Source organism: Rhinolophus hipposideros (assembly GCF_964194185.1).
Source record: "Rhinolophus hipposideros genome assembly, chromosome: 9".
Lineage (NCBI taxonomy): Eukaryota > Metazoa > Chordata > Mammalia > Chiroptera > Rhinolophidae > Rhinolophus > Rhinolophus hipposideros.
This window is the reverse complement of record NC_138055.1, coordinates 74,035,724-74,055,337: the sequence shown is the minus strand read 5'-3', so window position 1 is coordinate 74,055,337 and position 19,614 is coordinate 74,035,724. Positions and strand designations below refer to the sequence as shown.

General features: G+C 32.8%; 1 protein-coding gene across 4 annotated transcripts in view; it reads left to right on the top strand.

Annotated features, from left to right (window-relative positions):
* Positions 1–17,596, top strand: part of PPP1R12A (protein phosphatase 1 regulatory subunit 12A) — a 140,235-nt gene extending 122,639 nt beyond the window's left edge. For all 4 annotated transcript variants that reach the window (XM_081058258.1, XM_081058260.1, XM_081058261.1 and 1 more), the window contains 6 exons: positions 1,752–1,768; positions 2,879–3,014; positions 4,979–5,083; positions 9,218–9,265; positions 12,459–12,509; positions 14,998–17,596. In XM_081058258.1, the coding sequence (XP_080914384.1) occupies positions 1,752–1,768; positions 2,879–3,014; positions 4,979–5,083; positions 9,218–9,265; positions 12,459–12,509; positions 14,998–15,084 (444 nt within the window). In that variant the 3' untranslated portion in view covers positions 15,085–17,596. The remainder of the gene's footprint in view (positions 1–1,751; positions 1,769–2,878; positions 3,015–4,978; positions 5,084–9,217; positions 9,266–12,458; positions 12,510–14,997) is intronic.
* The last annotated feature ends 2,018 nt before the right edge of the window (positions 17,597–19,614 follow it).

Genomic DNA, 19,614 nt, shown 5'->3' with positions numbered 1-19,614 from the left:
CCGCTGTGAGCTGCACATTCCTTTAAAAACAAACGACAACAACAAAAAAGTTCTAGGGATCTGTTGCATAACGTGAACATAGTTAGCACTACTGAACTATATTCTTAAAAGTGGTTTAGGTGGTAAATTTTATGTCGTGTTTCTTACCATAATTTAAAAATATTTTTTAAAAATGATGGCACCATGACTTTTAAAGAAAAAGAAATAGAATTTCAGTGATTTCTGTGATTGCTTAGAGTTTTTATTTACTCTTGAATTTTAAATCAGTGAACCAGAGTGCAAACCTGAGGTGAAATGTGATATTTTTATTTGATGTGCACACATTTTATTTCATGCACAGATGTTTTCCTGAATTTGAATAACTTTTGTTTGTTTCTGCTCTTTTCTTTTGATATATAATTGGCATGTAACATAATATTAGTTTCAAGTGTATAAAATAATGATTTATTTGTATATATTGAGAAATGATCACCATAAGTCTAGTTAACATCCATCACTATAGTTACAGTTTTTTGCTCGTGATGAAAACTTGCAAGATCTACTCTCTTAGTAGCTTATGAATTTGAGTATCTTTTTTTCGTAAGGAGGGTGCAGCTCACAGTGGCCTATGGGGGCATCAAACTGTCAACCTTGGTGTTATTAGCACCACGCTCTAACCAATTGAGCTAACCGGCCACCCCATGAATTTGAATGTCTTGAAAATTAAAATTTAACTTCAAAATTGTTTATTGTTATAAAACTAAAGAATAAATCAATAAAATAAAGCATTAGATCAAAAAATAGTGAACAAGTACAAAATTGGTTTTGCAAAAGGAATTGAAATAGACTTTAGTAAGACGTTTTTATTTTTAGTCTGAATTAGACTTCAAACAGTCCCAAAGGAACCCAGTAATTTTACAGTGCAATCAAAGATAAATATAATGGGAAAATACAAATATCTAAATTCAGGAATTTAACGCACCATTTCTGAATAGTTAGTTACCTTATAGAAAATTATTGATTCAATGAGTGTTTCAGTAGAAAGAGAAAGAACTAAAGGTGACCACCAAAGAAAAAACTACTTTGGCCCCCAAGAAGTTTATTTTTATCCTATTATTTCACCACTTAGATAGGAGAATTATTGGAGCTTCAATATAGCATACCATTAGCTTAGGAAAATTAAAACTATCTTAATTTTCTGTCTCATGATTTCTAAACCTTGAAGGACGTATAGATGGACTTCCAAGAAAGTAAATTTTAAACAAGATGTGTGTATACTGTTGTGTATAAAATACCTTAGGTATTCATTTGTTTGTCTCATTTTATTGCCTCAAAAATGAAAAAAGAGAAAAGGAAAAATAGTTGCTTTGAGATGTCACGTAGTAAACTTGACTTTTTTTAATTTGAATATGTTACTTTCTCCAGCTGAGCGGGTATAGGTAGTGGATATGTATCTTAGTCTCTACTTTTTTTGTACCTGATTAAAAAATAAGATATGGTGGCAATTGTAGGAATTCACAAAATATGGCCAGAAATTGCCAAATGTAATTGTATGGTATTGTGCTTATAAAAATATATAGTGATTCTGTGCTTTAGAACTTCTTTCTCAGAACAACCACGTTAAAGTTAAAACATACATAGTAAATAGATGTTAGTTTAATAGTGAGAAAACAGTATTGATATTGTGTTAAATATACTTGATTAATCAGTAAGTTACTTTAATGAAAGCATAAAAATGTAATATGCCTGTTTGCTTTTCTCTTTTTTTCTAGACGGATTCCATTTCTAGGTATGTTTTACCTCTTTTTTTTTCCTGATCACCTTCTTGTTTTTATCATGTCCAAGACTATGTTGCTCGATATTTGTGGATTTTAGAAGTTGATGAAATATTTTGAGTAATAAAAATCTATCCATGTTTAGATATCCTAGTCACTGATATTAGCTTTCTTTGTCAAAGGCTTCTAGTTCAGTAGTCACAGTAAGTCCCTTAAGAAAGACAATTTTTCTTAAATGTTTATAACAGTGATAAATTTTCTTAAGTTTTCCTAAGCTTCCTAAGTTACTTCAGCGATGACTATCTCATTATTAAAATCAGAGGCTGCTGAAACCCACCAGAAACGTATTTCATTAGGTTTTCAGAATCTTCTCTTATCTCTGCTTTAAATAAAAGAAAGCCAATGAAGACTCTAAGAAGTGTCATCTAGCTCAATTGTTGATCTTTTTAGAGAACTTCCATAATAGCTTTGAATCTAAACCTCCATTCTGTTTCTCTTACCCATAATTGTTAACTAGAGCCTTGTAAAACCAAGAACAAATTTGTATTCTGATAATTGTATTAAATTGAAATACAGAGGCAATAGTATTTATCGGATAATGTAACCCAAATTCAGAACCAAATAAGAGAATTCTCGTTTACAAATGAGATATGTTTTCCTTGTTTAGGACAAACCTATTGTCACTTTGGATAGACTATATAGTTACTTCATCAAATCAAAAGGTACTACTAATTTTAAAGCAAAATGATACATGACTGGAAAAAATGAAAAGTGCTATCAATTAAACCATAATACGCTATCAATTGTAAGCCATGTTCTGATTTCACAGATGCTAATATTGAAAGAAAAATGTACAATTTAAAAATTTTGAAATAATTTGTCATTTTGTGAAACCAGTTTGACTTAAGATATAGAAATATTGAATCCCTTCCACAAATAATGGAAATTAGTAATTGTAAAAATAATTTCCCATTTATGATATATTGCAAAAGTTGATTAGTTAACAGATGAGGGAGAAAGTCACCTACTATTTGGAACATAAAGTTAATATATACTAGGATGCATGTTAATGTAAGTTGCAAAAGCCTCTAATTGAGATTTTGACTGAAACTCATCTTTTGAAGATATGAAACCAGTTCCACATCAGCTAGTGATCGGTATGATTCCTTGCTGGGTCGGTCCGGATCATACAGTTACTTAGAAGAAAGAAAACCTTACAGTAGCAGGCTAGAAAAGGATGACTCAACGGACTTTAAAAAGGTACCTGGGTTATTTAGTTATATTTAATTTAAAATAATCTGTTTATTCAGATACATTATGTTGAGATATTCCTAGAAACTCATAATGGAATCAGTATCTTGAAATAACTTACTTTAATTTTCAGTTTGGGGCAATTAACGGTAAGTAGAACATAAATTGTTTGTTTGTTTGTTTGTTTTAAAGGAAGGGGGAAATTACCCAGTACTGTATTTCACATTTAAATGTCACGAATCAGTACTAATACTGTGACTGAGCTGTAAACGGACATGGAGGTGAGAGAGAGAGAGAGAGAGAGAGAAAACAAACACAGCAAGCACATGCACACACTTTTCTTTATTTGTTAATAGAAAGCAGCCAAAGCATATGGCTTTTCCTAGGAGACTAAAGTTTTCTCTTGGTAACTGAAAAACTTGTGGTAGCTCAACTGCTATTAATGATTAAGGATGGAAGTAATTAAGAAATAAGTGGAAACTCAGCAATATAGGATTCTTACTGTTATGATTCTTCATATTATGAGCATGGAATAAACCTGATAAAGTTCGTTGGAGGGGAAAAAAAGACTTGTGAAATTTGTACACGTCCCCAGGTATTTGACAGCTATTTCAGTTACCCACTTTCTTACAAGCCACATCAGCAAGAGAAGGAAGGTAGGGGATCATTTTACCTTATGCATAAGATTCAGTTATTCCTTCATTCAGTAAATAACTAAACACTGAACTGTGCTAAGTAGTGAGCTTCCACTCATGGGAGAGGGAGCTGGAGATACTGTCTCTGCTCTTACGGGCATCTTCCATGTAGTGGGAGAATCAGACAGTATCATACAGTCACACTAATGAATGTATAGTTTAAAAATTGAAACAGTTATCCTCAAACAGTTTTATAAAGTGCATAACAAACTTATATAAAGTTTTAGAAATTAATGAAACAGTTTTATAAACGTATGCAAAGGAAAGTGACAGGGCTTGAGGATGGATTTCCTAAGGAAGTGAAGTTTCAGCCAAGAACAGAAGGGTGATTAGTAGTTAACTGGCAACAATGGGACAAAGTATTGCAGATGGAGTGAACTGTGAGCACACAGAGCTGATAGTGGAAAGGGTATATGATGCATTGAAGTAATTAAATGTTCATTATGGTAGTGGAATGGAGGGGTGATGCTATAGGATTGCAGCTAAGATGTGCAGACTGGGACCAAGAACATACAGTGCCTTACAGGCTACTTTAAGGATATCCTATACTGAAAACATTGGGAAGGCCATTCATAGGTTTTTAATGTATGAGGGTAGGTAATAGAACGTTTGCCATATGAAAATCATTTTGAAAAGTTAACTCTTGTTGCTATGTGTAAAACAGATTAGATGGAAGTCAGGAGAACAATTCTAGTATTTGAATAGTCTAGATAAGAGATGATTATCACTATCTATGGTCGTAGTTATAGAGATGAGGGAAAAAGATGTAGTAGATTCAGGTGTTATGAAAGTGTTCTTAGAAATAGTTCACTTTCCTTTTAACGTTAGTAAAAATAATGTAAGTATAATGATAAATGCAACTGATACTCCATCGCATTGTCAGGAATTCATGAGGGAATCATAGACAGAAAAGCTCAGAGACCACCAATAAGCATCACAGTGGCTCCTCTTCTCCAGCTGTCATTGCTCTGCACATACATGGTCCCTCTTTATCAGGTAGCTGAATTTTTTTAATGGAAACCGAAAAGTCAGATTTTTCAGCAAAGTCTTAAATTTTGAATACTAGAAGTAGTGTTTAAGAGCTTATGTAGGACAGACATGTCTGTATAACCAAAATTTCTGCCTTGCAGCCACAGAGCATTAAAATGTGTTTTAATGTATCATTTAATAGCTCATATGTTACATTAATCTTTCTGTTTTAATATTGGGAAGTAAAAAGAAATCTTAAAATATTAGGAGAGCAGAAAAGTAATTTTTCTTCTCTCCTTGTTTTTATAGCTTTATGAACAAATTCTAGCTGAAAACGAAAAGCTGAAAGCACAACTACATGATACAAATATGGAACTCACAGATCTTAAATTGCAGTTGGAAAAGGCCACTCAGGTTTGTACCTTTTTGTCTTTATTACTCTAATTGTAATGGTTGTGATTTATTTTATCTAAAATACTGCATTGAAATGTTCTCTAGTGTTAGCTCTAAACATAAGTTTAGTTCCTGATAATAGCTTATTTATTAGTAAGAAGAAAACAAGATAACACAGTTTGCAGATAACATCAGGTACTTTTTTCTAAAATAAATTAAAAATATAGAAGTATAGCCTCATAATGGAAAGACAAAATATTTTTAAGCCTTTTTAATACCTGTGTTGTGGTACATTCGGGACTTAAGTGGTTATTTCCAGCATACCAAAGTATCAAGGCATTAAAAGCAACTATGCAGAATCTTCTTAGAGGTATAACATTTTTTTGTTATAGTTTTTATTAATATTTCCGGGTCAAAAAACAGTGATTTGATAATAATAATTCTGGAAGAAGGTAATTTTAGTCATAACTATTACCTTCTTTCTGTTGCAACAGCCTAGAGGAGACAATTTTAGACAAGAAAACTGGGGTAGCCAAACAGAACTCACAGGCTTGGACATTGATCTAGGATGTGTATGATCTAGTTGTTTCCCAAGCTCTTTTTCCATAGAACACCAGTTCTGGGAAACAGTAATAGGCACAGCCCCTCCTCATTTTCCTCCTGCCCCACTTCAAAAGAAAGACCTTTGTGATCCAAGAAACATGGGAAAAACTGTATATTTTACATCGTGGAGGTTTTATAGGGTCTATTTATGTGTTAAAGACTCTGAGAGGTCCTATAATTTTTAAGAACACTAACTTGTTTAAATTTAACCTGTGACTTTTTAGCATAAACACATTTCTGCAGTACAACTTTTGGAATCCAGTTGGAAAGCACTGATCTAAAATGTCATCTCCAGTTCTATAAATAATACTGCATACTTTCTTTGGCCATTCTTTTACATTCATCTTTTTCGTAACTTTTAAAATTACTTCTTTGTGTTCACCTTATACTTGTTACCAAATGGCTTTTTGTTGTCATTGTTAGCCTCTATTACGTTGTGAAGTAATTGTCTGTGCAAAATGGAAGCTGTGCTAAAATTGCTGTGGCCAAGCTAACCTTAGGAGGTTCTGAGGGCTCTTCAGATTTCATCAGTTAATAGGTGTACTCTAAAGATACACAGACCAAACAAAGCAAACTCAGACACAGATAACAGTACGGTGGTTACCAGAGGAGAATGGGCCTGGGGAGAGGATGAAAAGGGTAAAAGGGGTCAGATATATGGTGACAGAAGGAGACTAGACTGGGTGGTGAGCACATAATGTGATATACAGATAGTGTATTACAGAATTGTACTCTTGAAACCTATGTAATTTTACTAACCAATGTCACTCCAATAAATTTAATTTTAAAAATAGGAAAAGAAAAAAAAAAATGGGGAAAGATACACAGAGAAGTAAGGCCAGACAAGAACACATTTCGTAGTGAGGTGTCATAAAACCTTGGAATGTCATACATGTTAAAACTTGCTGGCTTATACTTAGGCTTCATGGTAAACTGGAATGTCATCATTCTTCAGCTTGCCTTAGTAGCTTAGTGGGCCTCCACACATAAAAACATCATAACTAGTTCTCTGAAAAGAGCTTGAGCACTAGAGATTTGGTAATAATGTTTTCTGAATAAAAATGTCCACTGCTGTCTATTGTCGTGTCCTATCATTGTGGTGACTCAGCTGATCTGTGTTTCCACTGTTTACTGCTTCTCTGTTTCTGCTCTTCTGCCCACCCTGTTGTTATCTAATACTTCTGTGTGTTTCTCCTGCAGTCTCTACAAGAGAGGGGAGGGGACTGGTAGAATTAGCCAGTTACTATCAGCATGGAGCAATCCTGTTAGTCAGGGCCTTTAGTGACCATTTGGTAGAACACCGGATAACTTAACAGCAAACTGCCTTTGGGTCCTAAACCAATTTCTGATCGTGTGGACTGTGGCCAGAGATACACAGCACTGGGTTAAACAATATGACAGTTTCTGCCGTCACAGACATTGAGTGTCATGCCTGATACACTGAATTAATTAAGGGAAAGGTAATTCAAAGTATAAGATAGTGAGGTATTCAAAGTTAATATCTTAGTTGGAAAAACTGTAAATGTTATTTTCAAAATTTAGGGATATTTGTAAAATTAAAACAGATAAACCTTACACTTTTCATTCATCTTTAGATTATCCTGAGTATTTAAGTCTGCTGTGAATCCTTCCACCTAATTTTTTTTTTTAGCATTACTTCCATGCTATTCATGAATATATGTAGAGGTGGCAATTTTGATATTTGCATGGAATTTTTCCAAGGGAACTATCATCCTACTAAGAATTAATCTTGACATTTAGGTATATTTGATAGTATTTAGCCAAGGGACTCTCGAATCCTTGAATTCTGCCTAAGCCCCCCAACCCTCTTTCTTGTCTTCAAGGGTGGGAAATAGGCTCATTTACCAGAAACTGGTTTGATGACTAATCATTTTGTCAAATGTCAGTTCACCAAATTTACTAATAGTGATTTTAACATAAGTGTTAACTAGAATATTTACCAAAAATATTAACTGAAGTTAATTTTTTAACCTAACAAATTCACAGATACATCATAAAATTGTGAAAATGTTCCTATATGAAAAGAAGTCTCCAGTGAAACACTAATTTTTGATCTAAAATTTATTTAAATTACATGTGATAGCATTGTTCCAGCTATTTCGGATTTCTTTCAGGTGCTTTTGAAGGTAATTTTTAAATTTTTTAGTCTTTTAAATGATTTTAGGATTCATTTATATGTCCTCCAGTAGTACATTAGTCTTTGTTTTATATTTCTAGCTATTAAAATATAGACTTAAATTTAAAAACATCAAAAAGAAATCAGAATTAGCTGAAACACTCATCATATTAGACATTCTGAATTTGATTATAACAATAAGCAATTGGAATACATCAACTTTTGTTTTTCCAGAAAGAGCACAAAAACATAAAACCATTTAAAATAACAACAATTAAAAAAAAAATAGTAAGGATACCTGGCCATGATTATTACATCTTTATATTTTATATTCCATAACCATAAAAAAGACATTAAAGTAACTTGGTTTCAAGTCCTGGTGATACTAAAATATGAATGTCTAAAGCGTCGACAGAAGAGAAAATTATGTAAAGATATATGTGTGTGTGTGTATATATATATATACACACACACACACATATACATACATATATATATAGGCATATTTGGCAGTTAATAGTTGTAAAAGAGCATTCTTGTTAAAGTTGTCAAAAATCATTTTTTGGTAAATGAGTTAGTCAACAAATTAAGCAGGAATCCCAAGGGACATGTATGTACAAAGGTCAATGTAAGTAAGAACTAAGATAACACTTGTTTTTAACTGAGCCTGTGCTCAATATCCAGAAGCAGAACTCGCAGATATTGGGTGCAGTATGTGTCTTAAAACCCCCAGGGTCCTTTCCACCCCTAAATAGCAGGATTTCATCAACTTTGAATTGGTTGCATAGCACAGGAAGCAGAAAAAATGGGAGACCTGAGCTCACTTTTCTAGGACAAGAAAAGCTATTACTATATAGCTAGGATTTCTTATAACTAACGGTAGGTAGAACCCTCTTACCAATTCTGGAGCATGGATGATTGGAAAAGAAAAAGAGAGAGAGAGAGAGCAATGAGAGAGGACCAGAAGGACAGTTTATTAGTCTGACTGCATGGTTACAAAGTCACTCAGCCTTGTTATAATCACATTTCTGTCAAGGTACTGGAATCTGCCGGTTCAGATCAGCCACTCCTCCTGGGGGTATAGGAAAGGAAAGAGCTTGGGCATAGGAGGGAAAAGTAGGGTGCTCTTGGTTTTGTTCCTCAGTATTCTCACATCCTTCCCCCTAGCAAACTATGTAAAGACCTGAGTAAAAGGAGTATGTAGTGCCTGAGAGCTGTGACCATTCTGTTTCAAAGCATTTATTTAACTCTTTGCTATTTCAACACAAACCTCGTTTTCTCTTTACTTGTACCTGTGAATTACTCACCTGAGTAGTGTGATTTCTTTGAACACTAGGGGAGAGTTATCATGGTTCTCTCCCCACGCCACCCCCATTTTATTGTGTATCCCTTATACATTTCTCATTTTCTTGCAGAGACAAGAAAGATTTGCTGATAGGTCACTATTGGAAATGGAAAAAAGGGTAAGTGTCTATCTTACTGAATAACTAATCATTGTCCCCCTTTATTGTTTTGTATAAGCAATGGTAGGGGTTTTTTTCCTTTAGTTTTTATTTTTATAGATGGTAGTTTTGGTGTAAATTAATACAGTGCTACCTCAGTTTTTGAACATAATCCACGTGTTCTGAAACATTCGAAAACAGCCGACAGCTAGGCCTCAGGATCTAGCACTCAGGGAAAGCTATGTGACATATTCGACTTCTGAGTCATGTACGAAAACCAAAGCATTTACTTCCAGTTTACGGCATTCATAAACCAAAATTTTCATCAACAGAGGGGTTCGAAAACCGAGGTACTACTGTACTCATTAATTTAATTAAAATGTTTTCTAGCTTAGCTTCTTCATAGAGTTCTGTGGAGTGTCTCTGTGTGTGAGATTGCCTTGTTAATAAAAAGACTTGATTTTACGTATTATTCTTTCCGTAGATTGAAAAACATCTAGCCTTGATTCTAAAATATACACATTCTGATAGTGAATCTCATATTTTTAAAATGCCATTTATCTCTGTCTTTGGTTTTCTGTGGTGATATACTTAAAACATTTTAAACATGTATACATGTATTCTTGAAATAAAGGTTTTGAAGATTGTGGTGACATCAAATTTTCAAATTCTTTTTAAAGTTAATTTAATAATGTTTTATTTAATTTTGAGTTTAACTGTTTAACTTAAGTAGAATATTTTAAACAAAAAATGATTACAAGAAAATCCTTTTACCAAATTGTCTTTCTACAGTTTTTTTAATCTGCTATGATGTATTCACTTGTTTTTCTTTCCATTTGTTAATATCATTGCTCAGGACCATACGAATAACTCTACAAGTTTAGTCTGAGCAGTTAAGAATGTTTAAATCATCAAAAGTTAAAGGAAAAGTGCTCAAAAAGTATCTGTAATGCAAGTGAGCAGTGGCTAGATTTTCAGGGTTTCGACCAAAGAAATTACTTCCTGGGTAACTATGATCTCCAGATCGAAGAAAGAATAAATAATCAGGAGCAGTTGATATAAAAATATTTCCTTCCCTTTCATTTTAAAAATAGCCAATTTACCCTTCTGAGAGAGAAATGGTAAAAAATGGTAAAAAAAAAAAAAAAATACAGCATATGTAAATAAATAGTCTGTTTAGTAAGGTACTAAATTGTACCTTATGATTTCAGCAGGTTTTAAAAATTACTGTTCTGGGCCATTTAAAAAGCTATTGGTATAACTAATAGTTGCAAAAAATTTAGACTCACTTATTTTATAAAACTTAGTATTGATTATATCCTTTCAGAATATAATTTATTGAATTTTATGTCTAAGATATGCAGAAATAGTAAAAATCACTCATTTCTTTGTTATCCATACTAATTTTTGAGATGAAAGACATAGATAACAGAACATAGTTTATCAAAATACTATTTTGAGACAAATTTTTAAAGAATATTTTATTCTTTTGAAAACAGTGTATGTTTATTACAAAAATTTTAGCGAAAGAAAAAAATAAAACCATCCATAATCCTATCATCAGAGGTAACTGATACTTTGATGTCTGTCCTTTGTTTTATCTAGGCTTAAGCACACACGATACATGTTTTTGTATTCTGACATTCTCATCTGGCCTTCTCTTTTTTCTGCCTGTCAAATGCAGATAAATTATAAAGTAGCTAAACCACTCTCAATGTACAGACATAGGTAATCATAGTATTATTAATGATAACTACTATTTAGTCAGTACTCTTTTTTTATGTACCAGACAGGTACTGGGCTAAGCACTTGACATGCATTTTCTCTTAACCGTATTTTTTAATATTGTTAAGTTTATTTGTCATACATAAGAAATTGCTTGCACCTTTACGTGCATTTTTAATGTTAAAAGGTTTATTTGTTAGACATGAAAAATTGCCTGCAACTTTACAATTGTCAATTTGGCAACAGGGCAGTTTGATACTGTTCTTGCTTTACCACTAAGTAGTTAAAATCTTGAAGGCACCTAATAAAATGGAGGACGATGGGTGGTTGGTTACCTATCATTTGGATAAAACAATGCTATTTCTGGTACTTCACAAAGTTATGAGGATTAAATATGAGACTATGTCCTATTTTAAAAAGTGCAATGGTTTTTATTAATTTGTCATGGCTGCATTATTAACTAGGAGAAAGGTCTTTTTATAGAAAATAACATTTTTGTCTATGTAATAATGTTCAAATATGCTGGTAATAGAATAACATGGTACTTATAAAACTATTAATAGGATTCCATCTATTTTTTTAAATCACATACCCTAAAGACATTAACATTTACAGATAAATGTACTGCTTCACTAAATATGAACATTAATTATTAATCTGGGAAAGAATGTCTTGGAAATAGTTTCAGTATGATTAAACTAAATTTAAATGGTTTGTATCTGAAAGGTGACCGGCAAGAGTCAGTATCTTCTGGGCGGTATGACCTAACCAAAGTTTTACAACACATTAATTACTGCTGCTTGCTTTTTGCGTAACACCCTAGAATGCTTATGATTTAAGGGGGAATAAAACAGAACACTGCAATAATGTATGTTGCCTTTGCCTGTCACTCTTTGAAATAAGGTAGTTTAAAATAAAATAAATGCTGCGGTTGCTTCTTCCTTAGATTCACTGCATTAATGCTACACAGTATCAACCTAAATAAAAACCTATAAAGCCAGTTGGACAAGTAATGGCTAGTGAACATTGCAGGTGGAAGAGATGAACTTCTCTTAGATCCTAACTGAAATTTTAAAGTACCCTTATTTTAGGCATGTTTGCTTGTTGCTTTTCTGCTTCTGTCACTGTAGAATAATTGCATCTTTGTGTGAGTTTTTTTTTTTTTTCCTTTCTGTACAAGCCTCAGTCTTCAGTACCGGTTTACTCTATCCGTGAGTTTTACATGAACTAAAACAATACTTTAAACATATAGCATCTCGCCTGAAAATCAAAGCTTTAAAGAAAAAGCTTATGGAAAGTAGTGGAAATAATGATCTTTGTATTTTTCTCAAATTTTGGAAAGCTCTTTACACATCACTGGCATCACATCTTTTTCTACACTGCTCCTGATTTGATTTTTCATTTTAAAGTGTCACTATTTCACAATTTAGAAGAAAAATTAAGAATATAATAATCATATAATTAATATTGGTACCTTGAATTGATCTAGGAACGAAGAGCTCTAGAAAGAAGAATATCTGAAATGGAAGAAGAGCTCAAAGTAAGTAAACCGTGCTGCTTATGAGAGAGAGTGCTGTTTAGGAACTCAGATTTTACATAGTACTGGAACAGATGTTGTGTTCTCAAAGCTGTTTATGCATTTTGTGATTTACCTGTATCTATGCTTCTCTTTCTTCCTCAATCCAAGTTTTAAGTGGTCTAAGAGAGTATTAAAAATGCAAATTTTATGCTGATCAATTTTTGGGCACTTTTGAAGTTCAGGTATAGAACAGATTAGACAATAATGGCCATAAAATTTGGGATTTATCGTTTATTCACATTTCACCTACTCTGTTTCTTGGGGGAATCAATATAAAAATATTCTCCTGTGAAAATAAAGGACATTAGAGTGGTGGACAGGCAGAGCTATATTTTATTAAACTCTGCATTACTTGTGGAAATTACTGCTTTGTATGTTGGAACACTTTTTGCAGGGGAAAAATAGCGTAGTTAATTGATTAACCCTTATATCGTCTTGCATAAAATATCTGTCATATTATGAATTAAGGAACTAATGCATAGGAAGTTGTGCACATAGAATTTGAATTTAAAATTTAAAAGTTTTAATGTTGAATTATTTGGTTGCTTATTAGAACATTATTATGGAATGGCTTTGGAGACAAATTTTTTGAATTTTGTTTGATAGGGAATTTTAGGACTACGCTATTTTAACGTGGTTAAATCTTATGGGATATTCTTTTAAGACTTAATTTTTCCTTATATTCATTATCTGTGCTTCTTTATATTTTTATTGTACTCTTTTCCATTTTCTTATTTTTTACTTGCTATTTCTTTATGTTCTGATTTCTGCAGAACCTGCACCAAATAAAGCAGATTCAAACTCTGAGAGAGTTAAATGAACGACTGCTGACTGAGAATAGGGCCTTGACGAGAGTGGTAGCCAAGCGCTCAGGGTTCTGTAGGAAACTGCAGTCTGTGAACCTATAATTTATAGTTTCATCATTTCTTCTTGGTAGAGCCAGGCAGGTGTTTTTGTATCAGTAAGCGTGTCTTGAGTTCACTTTTACAAATTAATGCCATTTTGTCTGGAGCTTATCATATAACTTTAATTATGCATGGCTTCTCAGAATGTTAGAAAGTCACTAATTGTATATTGAGACAAAAAACTTAGGGAATGATTTAGGAATTTAAATAAAAGACTTGTCTGCACTTTTGCAAAAAAGTTTGTACACATTTTTTGGCTGAACAGAGATTTTATGGCTTAAAAATATTGCTATTTAAAATTACTAGAAAGAAAGTGGAATATAAACAATATAAAATGTATTTTATGCATAATTAATATATGTTGAAGCTGAAGATTAACCATGTGTTCTGTTTTTCAAAAGAATGTCATGTTTAGTCAGAGCCATTTTAATTAATATTCGCTTAGTTTTGTATTGCAGAAGTATCTTAATACATAAACTTCAGATTACTGTATTTTATATCTATACATTTGAACCTAGGTAAAAATTGATTGGGTCCACGTAAAAGTATACTCTTCATAAAGGTTTTGCTTGAGTTGTTTTGCAAGTAGAAATTTTATTTTTATCAAATTCAATAATCTAGTACATTTTAAAAACTGAGGAAGAGGACTAAATACATATCTTGGAAAGTATGTTTTAATGTCCAAAATATAAGTTACTCCATTTCCTAGCAAATCTGGCAAAGCAAATGTAATGTAAATCCTTCTTAGTGGAAATTCCAGTTTAAACATTTTCACCCCGTCCTTCAGTTTGTCTGTAAAACAGAACATTAATTTGCTCTGTTTTGAGATTCTGAGGGTATGTTTTCCTCTTTGCTCCAAATACTGGTTATTTTTCCTGTGCTTGAATATTGTCATAAGTATTGACTTAACTACTTTAGCTTATAAATTATTTTATTCTGATAATAGTAATTGCTTTGTTGACATTTAATGAGCACCTATTTTTGGGTCAGACATTGTACTACGCACTTAAACTAGTACTATAGGTGAATTGTTTAAGGAATTTTAATGATTTAGAACAAATCTAGTAACCTCAAGACTTTCCCAGATAGGCTGGTTTTGTTGTAAAATTACGTAAGTATTATGGTTTGAGGTCTGACGTAAATAAAGCAAAAGCCTTGGTTTAGGTACTGCCAGGAACTCTTAAAGGAGCTCCCTTCAAGCTCTCTTTTGTCCTAACAAAAACAGGCTTCATTTTCTTGGCTGCTCTAATATTGTGTGCTTGTAAGTCATAATATCAAGTGATTTAGTACATTTCAGTTGATAACTTTGGGAGAATAAACCTTTCATTCCATCATTTATTAAACTAATTAGCTTCACAAATCAGGGGTCTGTTTTTTTGGTTTGTTTTTTTTTTTCTTTCTTCCTGATATATGTTTTAGCCACTAGAAATATATATAACTGACAAAGCTTGTTCATGTGTCTTGTGGTGAAAGCATAACATTTATTAAGACTAATATTTTATCTTTATTGAAGCAAAACCTTTTCTTCATTTTTCTCCTCATAGATGTTACCAGACCTAAAAGCAGACAACCAGAGGCTAAAGGATGAAAATGGGGCCTTGATCAGAGTTATAAGCAAACTTTCCAAATAATTTTTAAAAAGCAGCAAGTAACTGAATTGCACATATTAGTAACCCAGTGGACCATAATTGACAGTCACTGGAAGCCTGGGAAGAACCCTTGGAGACTGTCATTTTCGGATATCCTGCCAAATGCCCTCTTATCTAGGAGTTTTGTTCTGTTTTGTTTTATTTTCTGTTTTTGTTTTTTTTTTTTTCTTTTTCTTGTATCAAGACCATTGTTTCATGTTAATGCAGCTGCTGAGAAGATTTTTTTTTAATGACTGAGAAAACTTGTTTACAGCTCCAGCATATAAGGAAAGTGTTCAAGGCCAGATATGCCTCAGATAATTAACCAGTAAGCCTTAGTTGTACATAAATACTTTTGTGTCAACAAAAACTTTCAGCTCTCACAGAAGACAGTTATTCAGCATTTTTTGATGTGCCACAGTTTCCAGTTTTTCAATATTTAAATACTTTTTTTTGCTTTACATCTAAGTTTGGGTTTGTATGTTTTTCCTTCTAACTCTTCATGTGGCAGACTCTTCTATGTTTTCACAGCTTTCTCATTTAGTGACAAGAACACTTGTTCTTCTGAGGTCATTGTCATGTACTAGGCAAATGCTGTGTTGTCTCCTCCCACCTGGAACTGAATTGCTTGGTGGAACATTGGCTTTCACTGTTTGTGCAATATGCATTTATTTCTTATATGAATGCTTTAAAGTCAGTTGAGATTAGATTCTTTTAAGTCCTATTTTCTGCCTTCATTGGTCACTTTTTTTGTTTTTGTTTGTTTTTTACTATTGTAGTACAAGAAGTTAGATTCTATAATCTTCACTTTCATTTTAGCAGGTACTGAGTGATGCTGTATATATAAATAAGTGTATTGTTTTGATTTTTAAACCACCACATGGCATGCTTGACTATTTTCTTATTTCAAATGTCTGTTAATGCAAAGTAGGCTACTCCATATTAGTGTTAAAAACAAAATTTGCTAACAATGTGATACAAAGACTTTAACACATCATGTGGAGCCCTATCTTTACAAAAGTTTTCTACTGTAAAGTGCTTTTACTTTTATTTTCAGTTTTCATTTGATAGTATTCAACCATAATTAAAGTTGCATAAGATAATTGCTTCACATTTCACATACCTATATTTATCTGAGTGCTGTCTAAAACTGTTGTGCTAGCCAAAGTGATGCTATGAAATCATTTGCAGACCTACCCGTGAGTTCATGTTAAATGCACTGTTATTGCCATGTGAAGAGGCATTGACTTTGATACCACCATCGTGTTCAGACCATTTTATACATTTCAGTGGCCTTTTAAAAAAGCAAAAGAAAAAAAAGTAAAACCAAGTACATAGTGAAGATGGCTTTTATTTGGACAAATAGCTTTTATATTTTCATTGAACCATGCAAAAAAATATTCCATCTTTCTGGCACATAACTGTCTCCTTAACCACTGAACAGTTCAGCCATTTAAATAAATTGTACATTGTAAAGCTTATAGTAGCTTATTGTATTATTGATTGTATTGTATACTATATTAAATGTGAATTTGTACCCCTCCATTTTAAAAGGTCATTGTGTTCTACTGCCTATTTTAGATTACTTTAGGGTTGGGAAAAGGTGTTTTGGTAAGCAGGATTTCAAGTCCTCTCTCTTGATTGGTTTTATGAAGATATAAGGTTATGCTCTTACTACCAAGCTCAGGATTCTTGATTTTTAAAGGTACAAGGATAGTTGTGGGAATTTTATTTGGGGTTATATTTGAACTGTATGAATGGTGGGTCTGAATATAGAGAATTTCCATGGTCTTATGTGGACATAAAATATACAGACAATTGACCAGTTTGAATGACTGCAACGTGTTCTGGTTGCACAACAGTTAGGCATGCTAAGGATTATATTTGTGAAGTTTGGATGCCTGTGAAGAATGATTAAATACATGTTTCTAATATTTTAGTGTTTTGTATTTAGGTTATTTATTCTTTGTATCTAAAACTGAACAGCTACTGTGCTATATTGATTTTATTGGTAGTATTGAGCAGACCTTGTTTCTGCATGAAACTAGTTGCAAAACCCACTATTTTGGAAATAAAAAATGTATTTTGACATATACAAATAAAACGAATAAAACTATTTTAAATGTGTGAACTTTTACTGAAGACATTTGAAATTTTGTTCTGAGATATTTTAATTCTGCATGGGTATTTTTCCACTAATTGCTTTACTTTGATTCCAATTTGAATTTTTGAAATTGTAATATTGTGATAATTTGCACAACATTGTACATGCACATATGTAAATGCAATCTTAATTGCCATATTTATGCAATCTGTGTACCAATTTGGACAAATGTTTATATATTTTACATAAAGCTGTCTGTATGCAGAATCTGAGAACTAGTTTTTTATGATAATAAGTGGGTCAAAAATAATGCTAACAGTGAGTTTCAAGATAATAGCTTTGTAGCACAAGATTTCATTTACATAAACATTTGGTGGTTTCTAAATTAAACCTGTGCTTTTTCTTAGCTGCAATCATAGGCTTGTGAATACATATGAAGGTAATATTCCATTGAAATGTGAAATATTAGATCATTTTGCAATCTAGATTTGTCCAAGATCCAACCCCAATCTAATAACATGTCTGTAACTAGATAAGACACACTTTCAGTTGGAAACTTTGGTACAGGACTTGTGTTTAAATTAATATAAGAATTGAATTCTCTTCTTTCTGCTACCCAGTATTTTCCCCGTGCATGCTCACAGAATGATAGATATTACTGTTGTTGTTTGTCCTCCATAAAAAAGAATTTCACATGCAAATACTTCAGAGCCAAATGGAAAGTAGCTATAGAACTATAGGAGGGATTCATATAAAAAGTAAAGTAGGGGGCGGCTGTATGGCTCAGTTGGTTAGAGCAGTGCTCTTCACAACAAGGTTGCCAGTTCGATCCCCACATAGGTCGCTGTGAGCTGCGCCCTCCACAACTAGAGAAACAACTACTTAACTTGGAGTTGATGGGTTCTGGAAAACACTTAAAATAAATAAAAGTTAAAAAAAAAAAAGTAAAGTAGATTTCATTAATCCATTAGGCTATTTTATTCTCTTCCTTAAAGGTATATTACCACTTAGTCTTTCCTGGCTAGTCGGAAACACTGAGTCTGTTGTAAGAAAGTATCCAGAGTGCCAAATTTTCTCCAAACTAGAACCATGTATTTCCCGTAGGACATAATAGCCTCGTAAGTGTCCCTCACTTTGTCAAAGTGAGGAATACCTCACTTTGAGGTATTCCAATAGGATACCTCATTTGATCCTTACAACAGACTGGGTAAATAAAAGTCTTATCTCCCATTTTATATGTGAGGAAAGCTGAGATTTGTAGACTAAATGATGCAACATTCCAAGCCTAGTACAAAGCAGGGATCTTACCCATAGTTGGTGGTGGTGATTGTTTTTGGCAACTCTTAATCTAGGACTTTTTCCACTGTTTGAGTTTGACAGTTTTTTGCATGAAATTGCATAAGTTACTATGCATCTATTTTATATGTTTAGGCTTAAAATACTTGATTATCTTTGAGAAATCTGTTTCTTGATTTTTCTTCCACATTTTTCTCTGATCCCACATCCTTATCCCACATCCAGTAAACTCTTCCTTCTCTTCCTTTGGATTTATTACTAAATCGTTTGTTTTACAATGAGATTTAAAGATGAATGCTTTAATGCCCAAGCAACTAGTTGATTCCCTGGTGTAAATCCTAACTATGCCCAGTAGACCATTATAAGTTTGTAAAAGATTTTCACGTAGTTACAAGTTCTTTTGCATTCTTCACAAACAGGTTTTTTCATTAATCAGAGCTTAATTCCCAAGAACCTTTTTCAGTCCCAAGTAAGATCAGTAACATTAATAGTGCTGTGATTTTAGTAGAAAATTTTCTCCTCCCAGTGAAAACATGGAATACCAATATATAAAACAGATAAAATTTGTATGTACATTAACTCACAGGTACGACTCCACCCCAACAGAAAGCACTCAAAATCGGTCTCTGTAAGAGCAGCATGACTCCCTGACTTGTTACTGTATAACTCTTAGGACCAGAGAGAATTGATGAGCAGATGCACGTTATCTGCACTTGCTTTTATAATGAATGTATTAAATGTGCTCTAATACACTAATTTATGTGCGTGAAGGTGTTCTGGCCCAAAGAAAATTTGAAAAAAAAGTACAGGGCAGTAGAAGCTCCACACAAAAATGAGGTAATTTGAAAGTATAAGTAGTACATTAGTGCTCTGCAATGTTTTACAATTCAGGGTGTGTCTAAGTATTGTTTTCACAAGTTTTAAGAGCATTTTAGCATTTGAATCAAAATTTTGTGGGGTCCATAGAGTAACTTCACAAAATCTGTGGATTGCTTATTTTTAAACACTTGACATGGTGGAAAGAGTTTTGGATTCAGATTTAGATGTAAATCTCAGCTTCACCACTTTGTAATTTGTGACTGCTTACTGAAATTACTGAACCATTCGGTCTTAGTTTCTTCTGGTACATGTCA